General features: G+C 32.7%; 1 protein-coding gene and 1 long non-coding RNA gene across 4 annotated transcripts; both read right to left on the bottom strand.

Annotated features, from left to right (window-relative positions):
* Nucleotides 1-679: 679 nt before the first annotated feature.
* On the bottom strand, nt 680-15,584 carry LOC148626471 (uncharacterized). 3 transcript variants are annotated; one of them, XM_088570509.1, is made up of 2 exons: nt 15,454-15,584; nt 680-1,862 (listed from the first exon to the last, which is right to left on the bottom strand). In XM_088570509.1, exons 1-2 carry the CDS (start codon nt 15,474-15,476, stop codon nt 1,496-1,498), a joined length of 390 nt encoding a protein of 129 aa, XP_088426635.1. In that variant the 5' UTR covers nt 15,477-15,584; the 3' UTR covers nt 680-1,495. The 3 variants fall into 3 exon arrangements, with proteins under 3 accessions (XP_088426635.1, XP_088426634.1, XP_088426636.1); XM_088570508.1 differs by lacking the exon at nt 15,454-15,584 and adding an exon at nt 10,317-10,396; XM_088570510.1 differs by lacking the exon at nt 15,454-15,584 and adding an exon at nt 7,806-8,229.
* Nucleotides 8,846-10,297, bottom strand: LOC148626472 (uncharacterized). The gene is made up of 3 exons (XR_015920076.1): nt 10,051-10,297; nt 9,200-9,459; nt 8,846-8,925 (listed from the first exon to the last, which is right to left on the bottom strand). It is a non-coding gene; the product is annotated as an uncharacterized LOC148626472 (long non-coding RNA).
* Nucleotides 15,585-15,800: the final 216 nt, after the last annotated feature.

Raw genomic sequence — 15,800 nt, 5'->3', positions numbered from 1 at the left:
GTGTTCCTTTGGCGACGAATAATTCTAATGCATGTGCCACAAATCATTGGCGCAAAATAGTTCTACTTATTGTGCCACAAATCATAATATTTATGACAACAATTGAGTGTATTTGGAGTCCGCCTCAATGGTGCTGAATCTTGGAAAATTACATCAGTCATTACAAGAAAGCATAATGTTTTCCAGCCCGGTGCTAACGCATATTATTGTGTATCTTCTGGCCAAATAAAATATCAAACGAATAGTAGTATCTAGGAGCAAACATAAACATACCAGCCCAAGTCTCAGGAGATAGATAGGAGAAAGTGGTCATGGATAGGACATATTGTAGAATGCACTCTTACTCCTATCAATAATGTAGCATTACGATGGGAGAATTAGATGGAGATCAAAAGAGACATGGATGGTGAGGTAAAAAGGAGTCATGGAGGGCTAGGTTAAAAGAAGACGTGGAGAATGAGGTCCGAAGGAGACATAGGAGGTGAGGTCAAAAGTAGACATGGATAAGGAAGTCATCGAAGAGACGAAGATAAGGATTTGACTTGGGGGCAATCCATCATTGCAATTGGTCCCAAGACAGACGGTCAAGGAGGTCTTTGGTGAAGGCAAAACATTAGGAAAAAGACTAAGGAAGTAAGCAATAACTGAATACCGTTTCAAGGCAAAGAAAAGGATTAAAAACTGTATTATAATATATTTTAACGAACATAACAAATATCCTTACAAAAGTCACAAATCAAGAATACTAGCAAATATATAGTTTTAAAATAATCTTGATCAAATGCTTGTGAATAGTTTTTAAAATAGTTCGAATCTCAATATTGACTTCTTTGATACATTAATTGGTCGATTCGATAAATACATCGTAAGTGTCAATAAAAATAACACAGAATAGAACAAAATATTATGGTATGGTACAACAGTTTCAAATTCAATTTCTCAGTAATTGTGTTTCAAATAATATATGTAGTTGAAAGATTGGAGCTACCTACATTAAGCACCTGTCAAAAAGCATCATAGCTCGCCTTAACCTGACTTTCAGAAATATTTTCCGGAGAGAATAGATGAATGTTGATCGCGAATACAATTTATGGTATAAATACTATACTATACTATACTATACTATGTACATGTACATGCATATAGAACATATAGTTTATATTATATATTGTATACATGTATCACTACATGCACATATTAATCTTTTAACATCATTGCTCAATTTTACGTGTGGTAAATATTATCGCTCGCACCAATTATTAAGAATTAACGACGAAATAGGTCATAAGTCGCTTTTTTTCAGAACAATGAAAATCGCGACCGACGAAATGCGGGTTATTACATGAACATGAACATGAATTCTCCATGCAACATGTAATTTACATGCAAAGTACTCAGTCACTATAATTAAAAATGCATGTTAACATTGCGTCGCCCGTGAACACAGTAGTTTGTAAAAATGCGTCATACTATCTCTATCCTTGCATGCTTTGCTTCAGTCATATTCCTCGAGGTCAACCATATTCATGACATTTTGCTGGTTCGCCGAATGTTTTCTATTTGACCTTTGAATTCCGTTGGAAGACGTATTTTTCGATAATATCACAATGTCGTTTTTTATATGCCCAGAATTCTTTGTATTGTTTTCCTTGACGTGTCCATTCGTTTGTTTTGTTTCGTTGTTTTTACTCTGGTCATTTGCTGTTTTAATATGTCCGTTAGCACCATTTGTTTTTTCATTGTTATTTTGGTTTTCAGACCAATTTTCATCAAAATCGTCAATATTTGTATCAAATGCCACTACACTCTTCCCTGGATTTTTAGAAGCTGGTCTTGAATTTCCTCCGCCCATTTTTCTAGCACTGAAAAAAAAATGAAATATATTAAAAATGATAAACGAAAACTATACGTGTCCTTGGGCTACTGGTTTTCAGCTGTTACTCAAGAGTTGTTGTGATGAAAACCGATTTTTATGTCTGTAAAAGGTTGCATCATGCATAAAACACACGATTTGTATTCCTTAAATTCCTTTTTTCACGTTACAATTTGTACATGTAGCAAGAATAAAAATTTTCGTTCTCCACATTAAAAGATGGTTTCTCTGCGGTGATAACAATTTTATCACTAAATGCAACCAGTGAGGTTAATAAACATGGAATATTCTTTTTCTAAGGGGATGCTTAAATGGCTAATGTCTAAAATATTCGGTAGTGTTACTGTTACCCGGAAGATATAAGACCACGCTTAATTTAAAATATTCCCACAAAAAGTCATCAAAAAGCTATGCGGTCATGTTTATCTTCGTATAGAAACTGGAAAAAGGTTGTATAAGTAGGCTTTAAGATCATTATTGTGCTGATAATTGGAAATATGGCAATCCATATTGGATTTCTAAAAATTTTAAGTCGTTTATTACCTTTGTATTCTTATTTAACAGATTCAATTAATAGGCAGACTCATTAACGAACACTGTTTTATTTAAACATTAAACAAAGTCCAGTCGTGCTACATGTATGTTTACATTGTTTAAAAGATCATCGGCGAAATCGATTTCATAAAACAAAAGGAAATTGAAGCCAAGATGCTGAGATATTTCCGATTGACCTGAAAACTCGGGAATCAACTCCGGTCTTAAATTGTAAAGTAGAAGGAGCACTGTTGGCGCTTTATTGACCTTTACAGACCATCAATTTAACCAATGAGCATTTGGAACGCAAAAATATTCCTACGCAGAAATTACCCCCTGTTTCTTATAGTGCTGTGAAAAAGTTCATCATCATTTTATTTTAAAAAATTAAACAGTTTCTGAAATGAAAAACATTTCTGTACATTTTATAAGTGCATTTTCTACTTCTGATGTGAAGCCTAATCTCCATAATGATTTCTAAATATACCCCTGTCTTGTAAAAACACTGGGATTTCCCATGCTATTTATAGACCCTTGACTTCCAGTGACCAGTATTGCACTGCAAGTCTGCTAACCCCACATGACATTCTGAGGATTGTGAGCCGACATACATGTATGTAGAATCATGCTGATATATAGCCCTCTGCGGGTTAAAAAGAGTAATCAAGAGAATCAAGATTATAGCGGTAATCAAAAGAATGTAATCCAGGGACAAAGATCAGACATGGAAAACAGACATACACAGCAAAGAACATAAGTAACTGAAATCATACATACAAAGCAACAAAAGCATATGAGCAACTCGGACTCCACTGGGATTTCCCATGCTATTTATAGCCCCTTGACTTCCAGTGACCAGTATTGCACTGCAAGTCTGCTAACCCCACATGACATTCTGAGGATTGTGAGCCGACATACATGTATGTAGAATCATGCTGATATATAGCCCTCTGCGGGTTAAAAAGAGTAATCAAGAGAATCAAGATTATAGCGGTAATCCAAAGAATGTAATCCAGGGACAAAGATCAGACATGGAAAACAGACATACACAACAAAGAACATAAGTAACTGAAATCATACATACAAAGCAACAAAAGCATATGAGCAACTCGGACTCCACTGGGATTTCCCATGCTATTTATAGACCCTTGACTTCCAGTGACCAGTATTGCACTGCAAGTCTGCTTAACCCACATGACATTCTGAGGATTGTGAGCCGACATACATGTATGTAGAATCATGCTGATATATAGCCCTCTGCGGGTTAAAAAGAGTAATCAAGAGAATCAAGATTATAGCTTTAATCAAAAGAATGTAATCCAGGGACAAAGATCAGACATGGAAAACAGACATACACAACAAAGAACATAAGTAACTGAAATCATACATACAAAGCAACAAAAGCAAATGAGCAACTCGGACTCCACTGAAAACTGGGAGCATGGACCAGGTGCACCGGTAGGGTAAGCGTCCTATGCTTTTCTAGAATCACCCGCCGAGTTGCTCATAAAAAGTCAAGTCCGGGGTAGACAAACGAGGAAAGGAAAACTATGACCCGTTGAATAAATCAGTTTTCATGGTGCAGATGGATATACCATAACGATCCTTGTGTTCATGATAACAACCATAAAACTTCTGTAGTGATGACTTAAATCTTGTAGCAACATAACCCTGTTCCAGAAGTGTATTTGTTAGAGTTCTAGCGCAATACAAAACGTCTGCGTAGTTTCGGCAAACTCTGGAATAACGTATGGGTTGTGATATGAACACTCCATATGCAGGTGCTGAAGGGATGTTGCCACAAATGAAAGGAAAGTTGACAATGCTGAATAAAAAAAGTCATCACGTTTGTCGTAAAGTTTGACCAATAATTTTCCTTTCTCATCGATTTCTAAGTGTAGGTCAAGATATGAGGCTGACTACACAGTGTCTGTAGTATCCTGTATCTCAAGTTCTTTGGGGTTGATGCGATGTATTAAATCTCCGAATTTAGGATTGTTTAAAGATAATACATCATCTATATAGCGGAAACTGAGACCAAAGGATCTAGCCAAACGATATTCTTTCTTTCGGATCAGATCAGCTATAAAGTCAGCCTCATAAGAGTGAAGGAATAGGTCAGCAAGTAAAGGAGCACAATTTGTTTCCATTGGAATGCCGACCGTTTGTTGGAAAACACGTCCACCACACTAAACAAATACGTTGTCGATTAACAATTCCAGCATTTTGTAAACATCTACTTCTGTATATTTGGAAGATGATTTGAAATTATGTCTTACAAAGTATGAGGAATCTCTACCAAGAACTATATATTTGTATCTAGGTGTTCCATCTTTTTAAAGTTAAGGTCCAGAGAAGCCACTGAATATTGTGAAATTGGCATATAAGCCTATGGGAAGTGGAATTAGTGGTTTCTAGCTTTAATTACAACTGAAAATCCGCAAGTGTTGAGAGTGTTAATTAGGAATTAAAGAATTGAATCCATAACAACTGTGAAAACATAAGGCTTTTTTTAAATTCCCGCATTAAAAAAATATTGCTTTGAGTTTACCCCAATTCAGAAAATCTGTTAATTTTACTTTTTCTTGTAATATTTCCAGCAAAGGAATAGAAAGCGTGCACAACAAAAAAATGAACATTTATTGTTACATATTTAATCAAAAGTGAAAATATTAAGTTGTTTCTTGGACGTGGACATGGTTTCCTGGATGTAAATGTGTCAGAAAAAACAACAACAAAATTTACCATGCTCAGCAGTTACATGTATGCATACACTGCGGCACCATTAGGACGTCATTCCAAAAGATATTTTTTTCTAATATTTGTGTACAATACAATGTTTTGAACAGTTTTGTGTTTTTGTAACAGCGCTGGTATTTTTTAGGCTTTAATCATGATCTTGTAATGCCCGTACATCTGTACAAAATTATTAACTACAAGTACAGTATTTTAGTGTTAATTTCGCAAGCTTATATTTTCCATTCTTGTTATAATTAGTGTCTATAGTAAATGCAGATGGAGATATTAACTAAGTACCAGTCGATATCAAATTCAGACACTGCCTATGGTAAGATAATTCATGGTGTAGAAAAACCCATGGACCTGACGATGCTTTTTTGGTTTACACAATTATGCTATATTTTTACTTAACATACGTCTTTCAAATATTTATGTGACAATAGTCCTTTCTGTATTTAGATCGGTACTTTTGAGAAAACTACACCTTAACCTCCCACTGAAATCAAGCAAATAAAACCAAATCAAGAACAATAACTCTTGCAAAGTGCTTATTTCATGTAAAGCAACCCTGAAATGAAAAACTAAGACTGGTTATGTGGTCTTTATCTGCTCCAGAACAAGAAATAAAACTGAATTGGTGGGTTTTTGACATGCATGAGTCACCTCCTGTCTTATTTTATAAAGACTGCTACTTAAAAAGCCCCGAGTCGCAGGTGACACAAAAAAACTAAGTAAATATAATATACACAGTCAAGCACGAAAATCGGGTACAAAAATCTTACTTTGTGAATCTAAATGAATATCACTGCTTGTACTTGCTGTTTTATTGGACAATTTCTGATGAATAAAGTACATGTAAACTTGTTGCTGGTAATTAACATGGCTGTGTTCAAATGTACACGAAAAAGGAAAACTGCCAGCGTGTAAGTAAAACAAAATGAAAACTACATACAAGCAGAGATGTTTATTTATATCTTTTAAACTACTAAATCAGTACAAAATACACGTTCAGATATCGTATGAATAGTTATGAAACATCCTTTTAAGTTATTTCTAGAAGCTCTCAGACTGGTTCGCATACACACAGACAATTTTGGACATAAGATATAAGTAAGTTGTATTACAAGATTCTATGTGTTAAATAAACAATAGAACTTCAATATATTTATCGTTATTGCTTTTGAATTATAATTTACGGGTAGTTTGTGTCATTTTGTACACAGTCTTCTTATTGTGTACTTGTGCCTTATGCTTCGCCCTTTAATTTTCATTATATGATCTGTGACGTTAACCCTAAAACCCACAATTTGTTTCTAATCTTTTGTAATTTGTACTATTTTAAAGATAAACTGTTACTCCAAAATACGTGTCTTATATTTTGACCTTAATCCTGGTCTGTTATTCTATTCACCCTTGTTGGGGGTGATGTAAATTTTTGTTATAGGGCATTTACATGTATTTCACACTCAGGTGTTTCGAACAATACCTTTTGACGGATATTTACGTCTTAAATTCCACCTTAATGAAATAAACCATTTTAAAGGGACATTGTTAAAATTGTGTCCAATGAACCGAACTAATCACTATTGTATTGGCACTGATGAGTGTCTTTTAAGAAGTAAAGGGAATGAATAGACATGAACAGATAATTTATATCTCTTAATCCATAACCAAATAGATTAGCAAGATTTGCAGCCTTCAGTTGACGTCACTGATCTATATCAGGCGCAACTACCACTCCTTACATGAAATATTATAATGACGTAGTTTTTATTCAGAAATGACAAAAAATAAAGACAATATTGGGGACAAGAAATTAATACAATCACTTAAAAATCCGATAGGATATTTTAGTTTGATGTGCACCATATGCAAATAAAAAATATTTTTCTTTAAACCTAGACGGCTCGTGATAATCTAGTCAATTAAGGAGGCAGACCTAGGGTAAGGGACATAATTCTTAAAATTAGCGATATGTTTGTATCATATTCAGTTTCACCAAAGCCTATCAAGCTTTTCTTTGAAACAGAATGAAATTAGTCCACGTCATTTTGATGCTTAAATGAGATTGATGTAAAATGCTGAATACAAACGTTCCAATGATTTGTAAGAGTTGTGTCCCTTACTCTAGGCCTACTTCATTAACTCAGACACCATATATCAACCATATACATGTACGTGTACACCGACCTTCTTAAGAAAGTAAAAAAAAAGGAATGTCCGTGAACCATTTCACGCATCTGTATGTGATAACATTTTACATGTTCACGTAGTAAATGTACGTATACATGACTTTCTCATTTGGTCTAAATGCTTCAACATGTAAAATCATTTCCTGATACTAGTCCAAGATTGCTCCTACTTCCAACGACTTTTGAAAAAAAAAACAACAAAACAAATCAAAACAAACAAACAAAAAAAACAAAAACAAAACAAACAGTGACGCACTGAGTAAGTAGAAAATTATAACATTTCCATTAATATTCATACAATATAAGCCTAAAATCTATCTTTTCACTAGAAAATGAAATAAATAATAAAAAAAACCAACTTTAATATCTAAAGTATACTGGCTTCACAGTTTAATATCTAAAGTATACTGGCTTCACAGATAATTAGAATTTACAGAATTAATAACAAGTAATTAATAACCGCTTACCTCAGAGCCCAGAACATTCCGACACATTGAACATCGATAATTTATATCAATCACGAGAATCTATATCTAGATTTAATTAACAACGGTGAGCCCACAGTTTGTTGTGGAAACGATCTGATCTATCTTGGTAAATCAGAAAGAAAAACAGTATTTCGTACCATGGGTCGTCAACTTCAAGTGGCGTTCGTGATTTAAATTTCAGCTTATATCATATCGTGTGTCACTTTCTGCCTTTTAAATTAAAGTGTCCATGTGTAATTAGATACGATTCCATTAATTCGTGTACGCTGACAATTTAAGCCGATTTTTGTACAATTCCACTTTTTAAATATTTTTAATCTCTTCCGTATTCTGTAAAAGCTAAAATTTCGCTCGATCGAACAGAGCCAATAGCAATGCGAAATTATACACGTTTCCTTTTTTAATTATTTCAAACTGACGGTGCCTATTACATCAGAACATGTAATCCGGAAATAAGAAAGGGGATAAACTGTTGATTAATAAGTGTGTAATAATTATTGTTATCGAAACCATAATTTGCATTCAACCAAAAAAAAAATGTTTTTAATAGAATCAAACTTATCATTATGGACTATTTTCACATACATGTATTTTTAATTAGTTATTGAATATTATTGTTTATTTATAAATGATGTAAGATGTAACCTGCTATATTTTGTTTGGTCAAGGGGTCAAAAAGTAATTCGTTGCCTACATTTTGACTTTTGACCTATGATGACAATGATGGTGTACTTGTTTCCATTTAAGAGAAACTCTTCTCAACAAATTCCATCGTCAATTTTGAAAAAAAAACACAGATTAATCCCTTGATAGAGACTTTTTTACCTCCCAAAAACACTGATATCGCAAACACTCGAAATAAAACCAATCTTATGAAAGTTTCTTTTGTACTTGAAGTATAATATGTATAAATAAAAATTCAAATTTAACAGATGTACACATATATTTTTCCACAGTTCCTATTGCAAATCAGTGTGCTTTTTGTAACATTCAATTTGCTTATATTTACATGTATCTACCTTATTTTTGAATATTTTAAACATTTCAAATCTCGAGATGTCTGGTTGCCACAACAAATAAATCCATGTAGCCAATCGATCTGACAAAAGACATGAACAGAATAGCACATATGAATTATTCATTGGAATGCTATATTATATTTTATTATTTACATAAAAGAACATAATATTATCACAAGAAGTATTTGATTTTCTCAATTTATATTCTTTCGTTTATTTAAATGTATTGTACTTCATACTTTAAGTCTTTCAATAAAAGAACAAGACATAGACTTGTCATTGTTAAATTTTCAAAGTCAACTAACTAGCTTGTTTCGTTTTTTATAAAAAAAAAGTCATAGGAAACTAAATTACATTTGTACAGTCTGTCGGAATAAGTCGTTGACTTTTATGCGTACATAAGATGATACAAATACGGTACTTCACTGTATCTACACTGTTACAGTAACACAAAACAAAATCAAAGACTGGTCTTCAAAGTGACTAATCGTCCAATATTCCATGCCACTGATTTTTGCTTTCAACATCCGGGCGAATACAGTGGTCCACTAAACGTAACTTCAAATCTATCAGTGATTTTCTAATTTTCACCATAAACACTGGCGTAGATATATCTATGGATTTGGTTCGAAAATAAAATCACAAATTTTAATGAACTGAAACTTAAAGATTTTAGGTCCATTTAAGGAGAACTATGCAAGGACTATACATGTTCTCTAATATTTCATATCTTTTGACATTGTACATTTACTAGTAAAATTACAACAGTTCGTCAATCGGCTAAGATCGGCAAACTTTGAGTAAGTCCGACATTGTACGAACTTAAACATGGTTGCGATATGCTCTAACCGTGATTCAATCAAAACAACTCGGAGACTAGGCGTTTCTCGGCTATATAACAGAAAGTTCAATGCTAACCGATCATTTCATCTTTTAATTTAAATTCCTATCCTCAAACAAGTAAAATACACACGTAGAACACATGTATATGGTATTTAAGGGGTACATTTTGACCTCGTATGAAGCTAGAAAATGACGGTTCTATGGCACATATTTGCAACATAAGGTGATGTAGTAATATATAATTATGCAAATCATAAAAAAATTATAAGAATGTACAATACTTAAATTACGAGTGCAAAAAGTCGCTAACAATATAAGCTTTTTAAAAACGCTGATAACTATTATACTTCATACTGATGTACCCGAAAGTAGCAAACTTTACACAACATACAAATCGGGTCTCCGGTTTTGATTGCTAACTAACAAGCCATATACGATCGCCAACAGGTTTCTTTAAAAGTTCACGGAGAATTCGGAGAGACTGTAGTGTGATGTACCCATCTTTCACTCAAAATCTCGTTTCATTACGGTAAAGTAATGTACTAGTTACAAAAAACAACTACACGTATTTATAAAGTTCAACACAGAGACGTTTTTCATTAAGAACTTGGTCCAGATTATTGTTTACCTTTTAAATGAACCCCCCTGATGGTAGGCGTTGATTGAAAGAACGCGATTGGGTTCATCAACCATTTAAATAAAAGAAGTAAAAATTGACGTTTTGATAAAAAGATAAACCTTCAAAAGGAGGTGAAATAATAACGTCACGTATGCAAGGTCAGATACAATATTTTAATATTCACTGCGCATATTTTACGGTTTACTTGCTCTCTTATTACCGCCTTCATGTTTTTTTTTTTTAGATTTTTAGGGCAGATTAAAACTTTTAAGTAACTTAGAATATAAAAAAAATAATTGTACATGTACGTGCATGCATGTATAAATATAGGAAATTTGGGTTGATTATGATCACAACTATTGTGGTAGTCTGGACTATTCTATTTCATATTTCGACGCGTGATAGAGGCGGACCCAAAAATTAAAATATTTTATAAAAATGAGTCAATGACCATCTATATCAACGCATAGATGTATATCACCGCCGGAAGGCTATTTCAAACGTCACATCCTTGGTCCAGTGGTACATGATGACAGTGATATTGCCCCTTGGAATCATGCCATGCGAAGCAAATAACAAGATAGCTTTCGAAATATTAAAGAAAAATCATACTCAAAGCATTATAATTTGATTATTCATCTTACTAGAAGAAGTTCCATTTTAAATCGTAACAATTTTCAAAACTTACAGGTACGTTTAATTCCAGGTATTGCAACAATCATTCATATCCACATTAAGGTGAATTTTTAAAATCACACAGATTTGCAGACTTCGGGTTTATATACGAAAGCAATTATTGTCAACCAATCAAAAATAGCATCATGAACAGAATGGTGCAATATTAACCATTCGATGGTAAAAAAAAGATTTTCGACGATTTGCTTTTCTTCTTCTGTTGATTTCATTCAATTCATAACCAAATGAACCGTTTGAAAGAGCAAAATATTCATGTAAATAATAGGTTGGTGACATTATGGTTTCCGGAACCCTTTAGGTTATCAAATCATTTCTTTTGATAATTATATTAATAACTTTAAAATACTTTATTTTATAAGTTACTATTCAAGGTGATAAAGAATCGTCTGTTATTGACATACATGTACCATGGACAAAATTTAAAACTTAAAACAAATATACAGCGTGGACTTTCGATCTTGTAGGACAGCGATCTACACGAAGGAATACACCGAGTACTACATGTACATGTGTGCATGCCTTATAGATCACTTATAACCACGTTTTCAACTATGTTTTTGAATCGTGTTGGTCTATAAGTAGGCGGAAAGAGATTCAACAACGCACACGATAAAACGCATGGTTTACTTGTACGAACTGTAGTTAGTACAATGCACCTCATGAGCCAACATCTCATTATAATATTAGATGAATGACAACTTTTTTCCTTGTTCAGTGATTCAGAAGACAGTATTTGTTACGAACGTGGTCTAAATTACATGTCACCTTTGACGCGTATATACTAAATTGATATGCACCTTTTTTGCGGGAGGAATTGATCGTATAAAAATATTATGAAGTTCATGAACCATTAACTTTTTACATTTGTAAATTTAAAAATGAAAGTGTGCAGAGGTAAAGAAAAAGTTCAGAAGATTGGAGTGTAACTGTAGATTGTAGGGGACGAACATTTGATTCTGAGAGGGGGCAGGTTTTGGAATAAATGTTCTGGCCATGAAAAAATGGAAACCATTCTGGCCTACACATCGAAGGAAATAGAAAAAAATATCTCACCTTATCCTAGATGCGTCATACAATAGAAATGAATAATCTTGCCCGATTTGATTGAAAATAAATTTTCTGACACGCAAATTATCAATAGCAACAATATTCTGACCCCCTAAAAATTACCCCCACAGTAAGAATAAAATGGTCGTCCCCTAATGGAAAGCGGAATAAATATCGAACAATACAACAGATTCCGAAGATCATCAGCGTTAGGCGTTAATCTAATAATTACGAGTTGCTAAATTTCAGTGATAAAACACTACCTGACACTAATGGGCTGCCGTACAATTCCACTTCAAGTTTGAGAAAAAATATGGAGTAGAGATTAGAGTTGGAGAATGTTAAAAACTAGGATCGAGTTTTAAATCGAGTATTTTGGATATCTCTGTCATGACTTTTTAATTTTTAGAACAAATTATAGGTTTTTTTTATGTGATCGATATATACTAACCATAAATCATACGATGATTTGTCATCGATTCCTATCATTTTCAAAATTCGTATCAACATCTTCACAAAAAACACGGATATGCGTACATTTGTATCATGTACTACTGTATACATGCAGCTCATTTGATCATATCATGCTCTGCAATTGTACGAGAGTTTAATTTTTTAAAGCAAATATGAATACTCAAAGTATTTAAAGACTGGAGCCTATGTTAATTTTTTTTTAAGTACAAGTAAGGTTAAGAATCATGCAAAAGTAAGTATTTCAATAAAAAGAAACAGGTCACGTATATTTGTATATGATATAGTTAATTCAGTCTAAGGAATTTCATTGGTGGAATGTATAAAGCTTCTCTATACGAAGCTTACTTGTAAAATACTGTAACAGTAAAACCTGACTAAACCGAATACTAAATAACCCGAAAACCTGTCTGAACAAGACACACTTTTCAAAGTCCTTTTTAATATCAATTTATTCAATAAATCTATTTTGAACCAAGATAAACCGAGCACCTGTCTAAACTGGCGTTTAAGCAGGAATAATTATCTACGTCGCAGCCACTTCCGGTTAATCTTAATAGCTTATCGCTTGTTTTCTGGACGTTTTGAAAATATGTGTGGAAAAAAGACCAAATTGAAAATAATGAGACGCTACCAATTACACGCATCCTACGCGGAATGGTACTTGAAATGTCCAAAGCGAAAAAGCTTCAACACGTTTCATTCATGATTTTATTTCTTCTTATATTAAAACAATTTTTGAGAATGTAAATTCATGCGAGTTTAAGAGCTGATATGACTTACCATTGAAATATTTCGCTACTTTGTTATCATATACATGTAGATATAATTATATGCCTTGTAAAGCACGAAAATGTACCATTTTTATATACATTACGGAACGATAACTGAGGTAAAGTTCAAAATAATCAGCGATTTGAATTGACAAACCACTTTTCGTCATTATCATTCTAAATGTACACCAGTATCTATCGAGTACTTTTGAGTGTTTAAATACAAATGTATGTCTATCAGATGTTTGTTTAAATGTCAAAATCATTTATCATTTTAAATTTTGAAATACCTTCGAAAGCACTTGGAGATAGGCTCACATGATGTGACCGTCTGCTAAAGAACCGGGTTTACAATTGTATAACATGGCGAAAATTAAAGCGATGACGTGCATGTGTCAGTAAAAACCAAGAGTACATGTATATATACAGAACATGAATGATTTTGCTTTTAAAATGTTGACATTTGAAAACTCAAATTTACAGAAAAACAGGTCATTTCAAAAAAGACATTAGATTGAAACATTATCCCAAATATACACAATAGTAGACCGATTTGAATGATACTATATTATTTCACTTAAATTGTAAGTTGTCAACATTTTAATAATGAACTACAATGCACAAAGCGTCAAGTGCATTTATGGCATAAATTTAATAAATACACTAAAATCACTTAAATAAAATTATCAAATAATTTCATTTTTCCCTTTTAAATTAAAAACATACCTGTTTTAGTATAATTATTTTGGCCTTTATATTCCCATACCACAGAGCAATACTGATATACAGGAAAGAATAAATAATGACAAGGTTTACGAATAAATTGAAAACAAGTTTAATCAACTTTGCACAGTTTCAATTTATCATTTAGTTGTTCATTCTGTAAGAATATCAATTTTGACCATCCATGCTGCGTTCGCTAACTCAATTTATCTGTTTTCTATTGACAAATTTCGATTAATTTATAGGTTCACAAGCAGAGATGAACTCATCCATTGACTCACTGAGAGTTACTGATATGACATTCAAAGATATCAATTGATTTACACGGCGTTTCTAAATAGTTATTGGTCCATTGACGATTAAAGGTTCTAGTATTTAACTCATCAGTAGAAAATCCGGTCATCGATTTTTTATTTTTAATATTATATACATTGTAAAATGATATCGTGTGATTGCACAATTGATTGTACATAAGCACGTCCAAAGTTTGACTTGGATTGTTTAAAATATTTCTACTTGTTTTGCCCAAATTCCTGACGTGAAAGACCTTTCTCTTTCTGTCTGTCTGTCTGCAATTCGTTCGTATATCTAAATTTCTAGCAAGTAAAATAGCTTCCGAAGTTAACCGTTTATGGCTTTAGATTAATATGAGGAAGATTGGACATCGTATGATATGCTTATGCATGTGCAGGGATACAATTTAACCCATGAGTTTCACATGTTAAGACCTCATATGCGCGCTCCCTCTAAACCCCTAAAGGGATTTTTATGCAATGGGCATCACAGATAAATGTACATGAATGAATATATTTATTTCGGATAATTCCAAACGGTGATAATCTATCTTAACTGATATATTAACTATATTTGAAACAGAGGGTATTCTCTTTGAGAACGTGCTCACGGTATATATAAATAATGTTTTTTTTTTATTTTACATCCTCAACATTTGAAGAATAACCCTTGATCACTTCCACATTAAGCGTTTACTTCTAACACAGATACCAAAACATTTACTCAACTTGCTATATATTCGATCGTATGCAAATAACAGAATACATTTATATGTCGTTTTTTGAAATGAAATGAAACTTTTTGAATGTTAAAATGAATACTGAAATGTTCAGGATGAAACAAAACCATGTGTTGTCTGATTTATACAAGGTTAACTACATTTCCTGATTATACTTCTAGTATGTGAACTACATTTACAGGAACGGATCCAAAACTAGATAACAGAGGGTTTCAACTCTGAATTTGTTTTAGGAACGGATGCTTCCAGATTATAAATTGCCCAATTTTAGCACAAAATTTGCCAAAAAATAAACATTTCCAACTAAAAGAAGGGGTTTTAAACCTAAATCCACCACTGGACTCTAATAATTCGCATTTTACTTACTTTATACATTCAAGAGATTTTACTGTTAAAGACTTACCTTAGTGGTGCGCTTCCTAACATTAACAAGAATCAGATGTTCATTTGATTATTAAATAAAATATGCCTTTTTCGAATGACCTTGAGTTAAAACAAATGTTTCAATTAAAACAAACCAAACGTCTCGTTTGTTGTATGTTCTATATTGTAACAACTGTGCAATGTGAGTTAATTTTTTGTACATTAATTTAAGCCTTTTAAATTTCTTTTAAACTTTAAAGAAAGTTTACATCCCATATCGTTTTGAATTATCAAACTTGTCATAAAATTGTATACTGAATTTAAAATCAAACAACTTGACATGGTTAATGGTATGTGGATATGGAATAAAAATGGATACATACAATC

This window comes from Perna viridis, chromosome 2 (genome assembly GCF_037379345.1).
Source record: "Perna viridis isolate PV_CMFRI_1.1 ecotype Kerala chromosome 2, ASM3737934v1, whole genome shotgun sequence".
Taxonomy (NCBI): Eukaryota; Metazoa; Mollusca; class Bivalvia; order Mytilida; family Mytilidae; genus Perna; species Perna viridis.
The sequence above is the reverse complement of the archived record's forward strand: the minus strand, read 5'-3'. Positions and strand labels throughout refer to the sequence as shown.

What these genes read in the sequence shown, in the direction of transcription:
- LOC148626471 (XM_088570508.1), bottom strand. Translation starts at nt 10,381, where the DNA reads ATGGTTGATGAACCCAATCGCGTTCTTTCAATCAACGCCTACCATCAG. An exon ending in CAGGGGGGTTCATTTAAAAG is followed by an intron (nt 1,863 to 10,316) that starts GTAAACAATAAT and finishes TTTTTTTTTCAG; the next exon opens with TGCTAGAAAAATGGGCGGAG.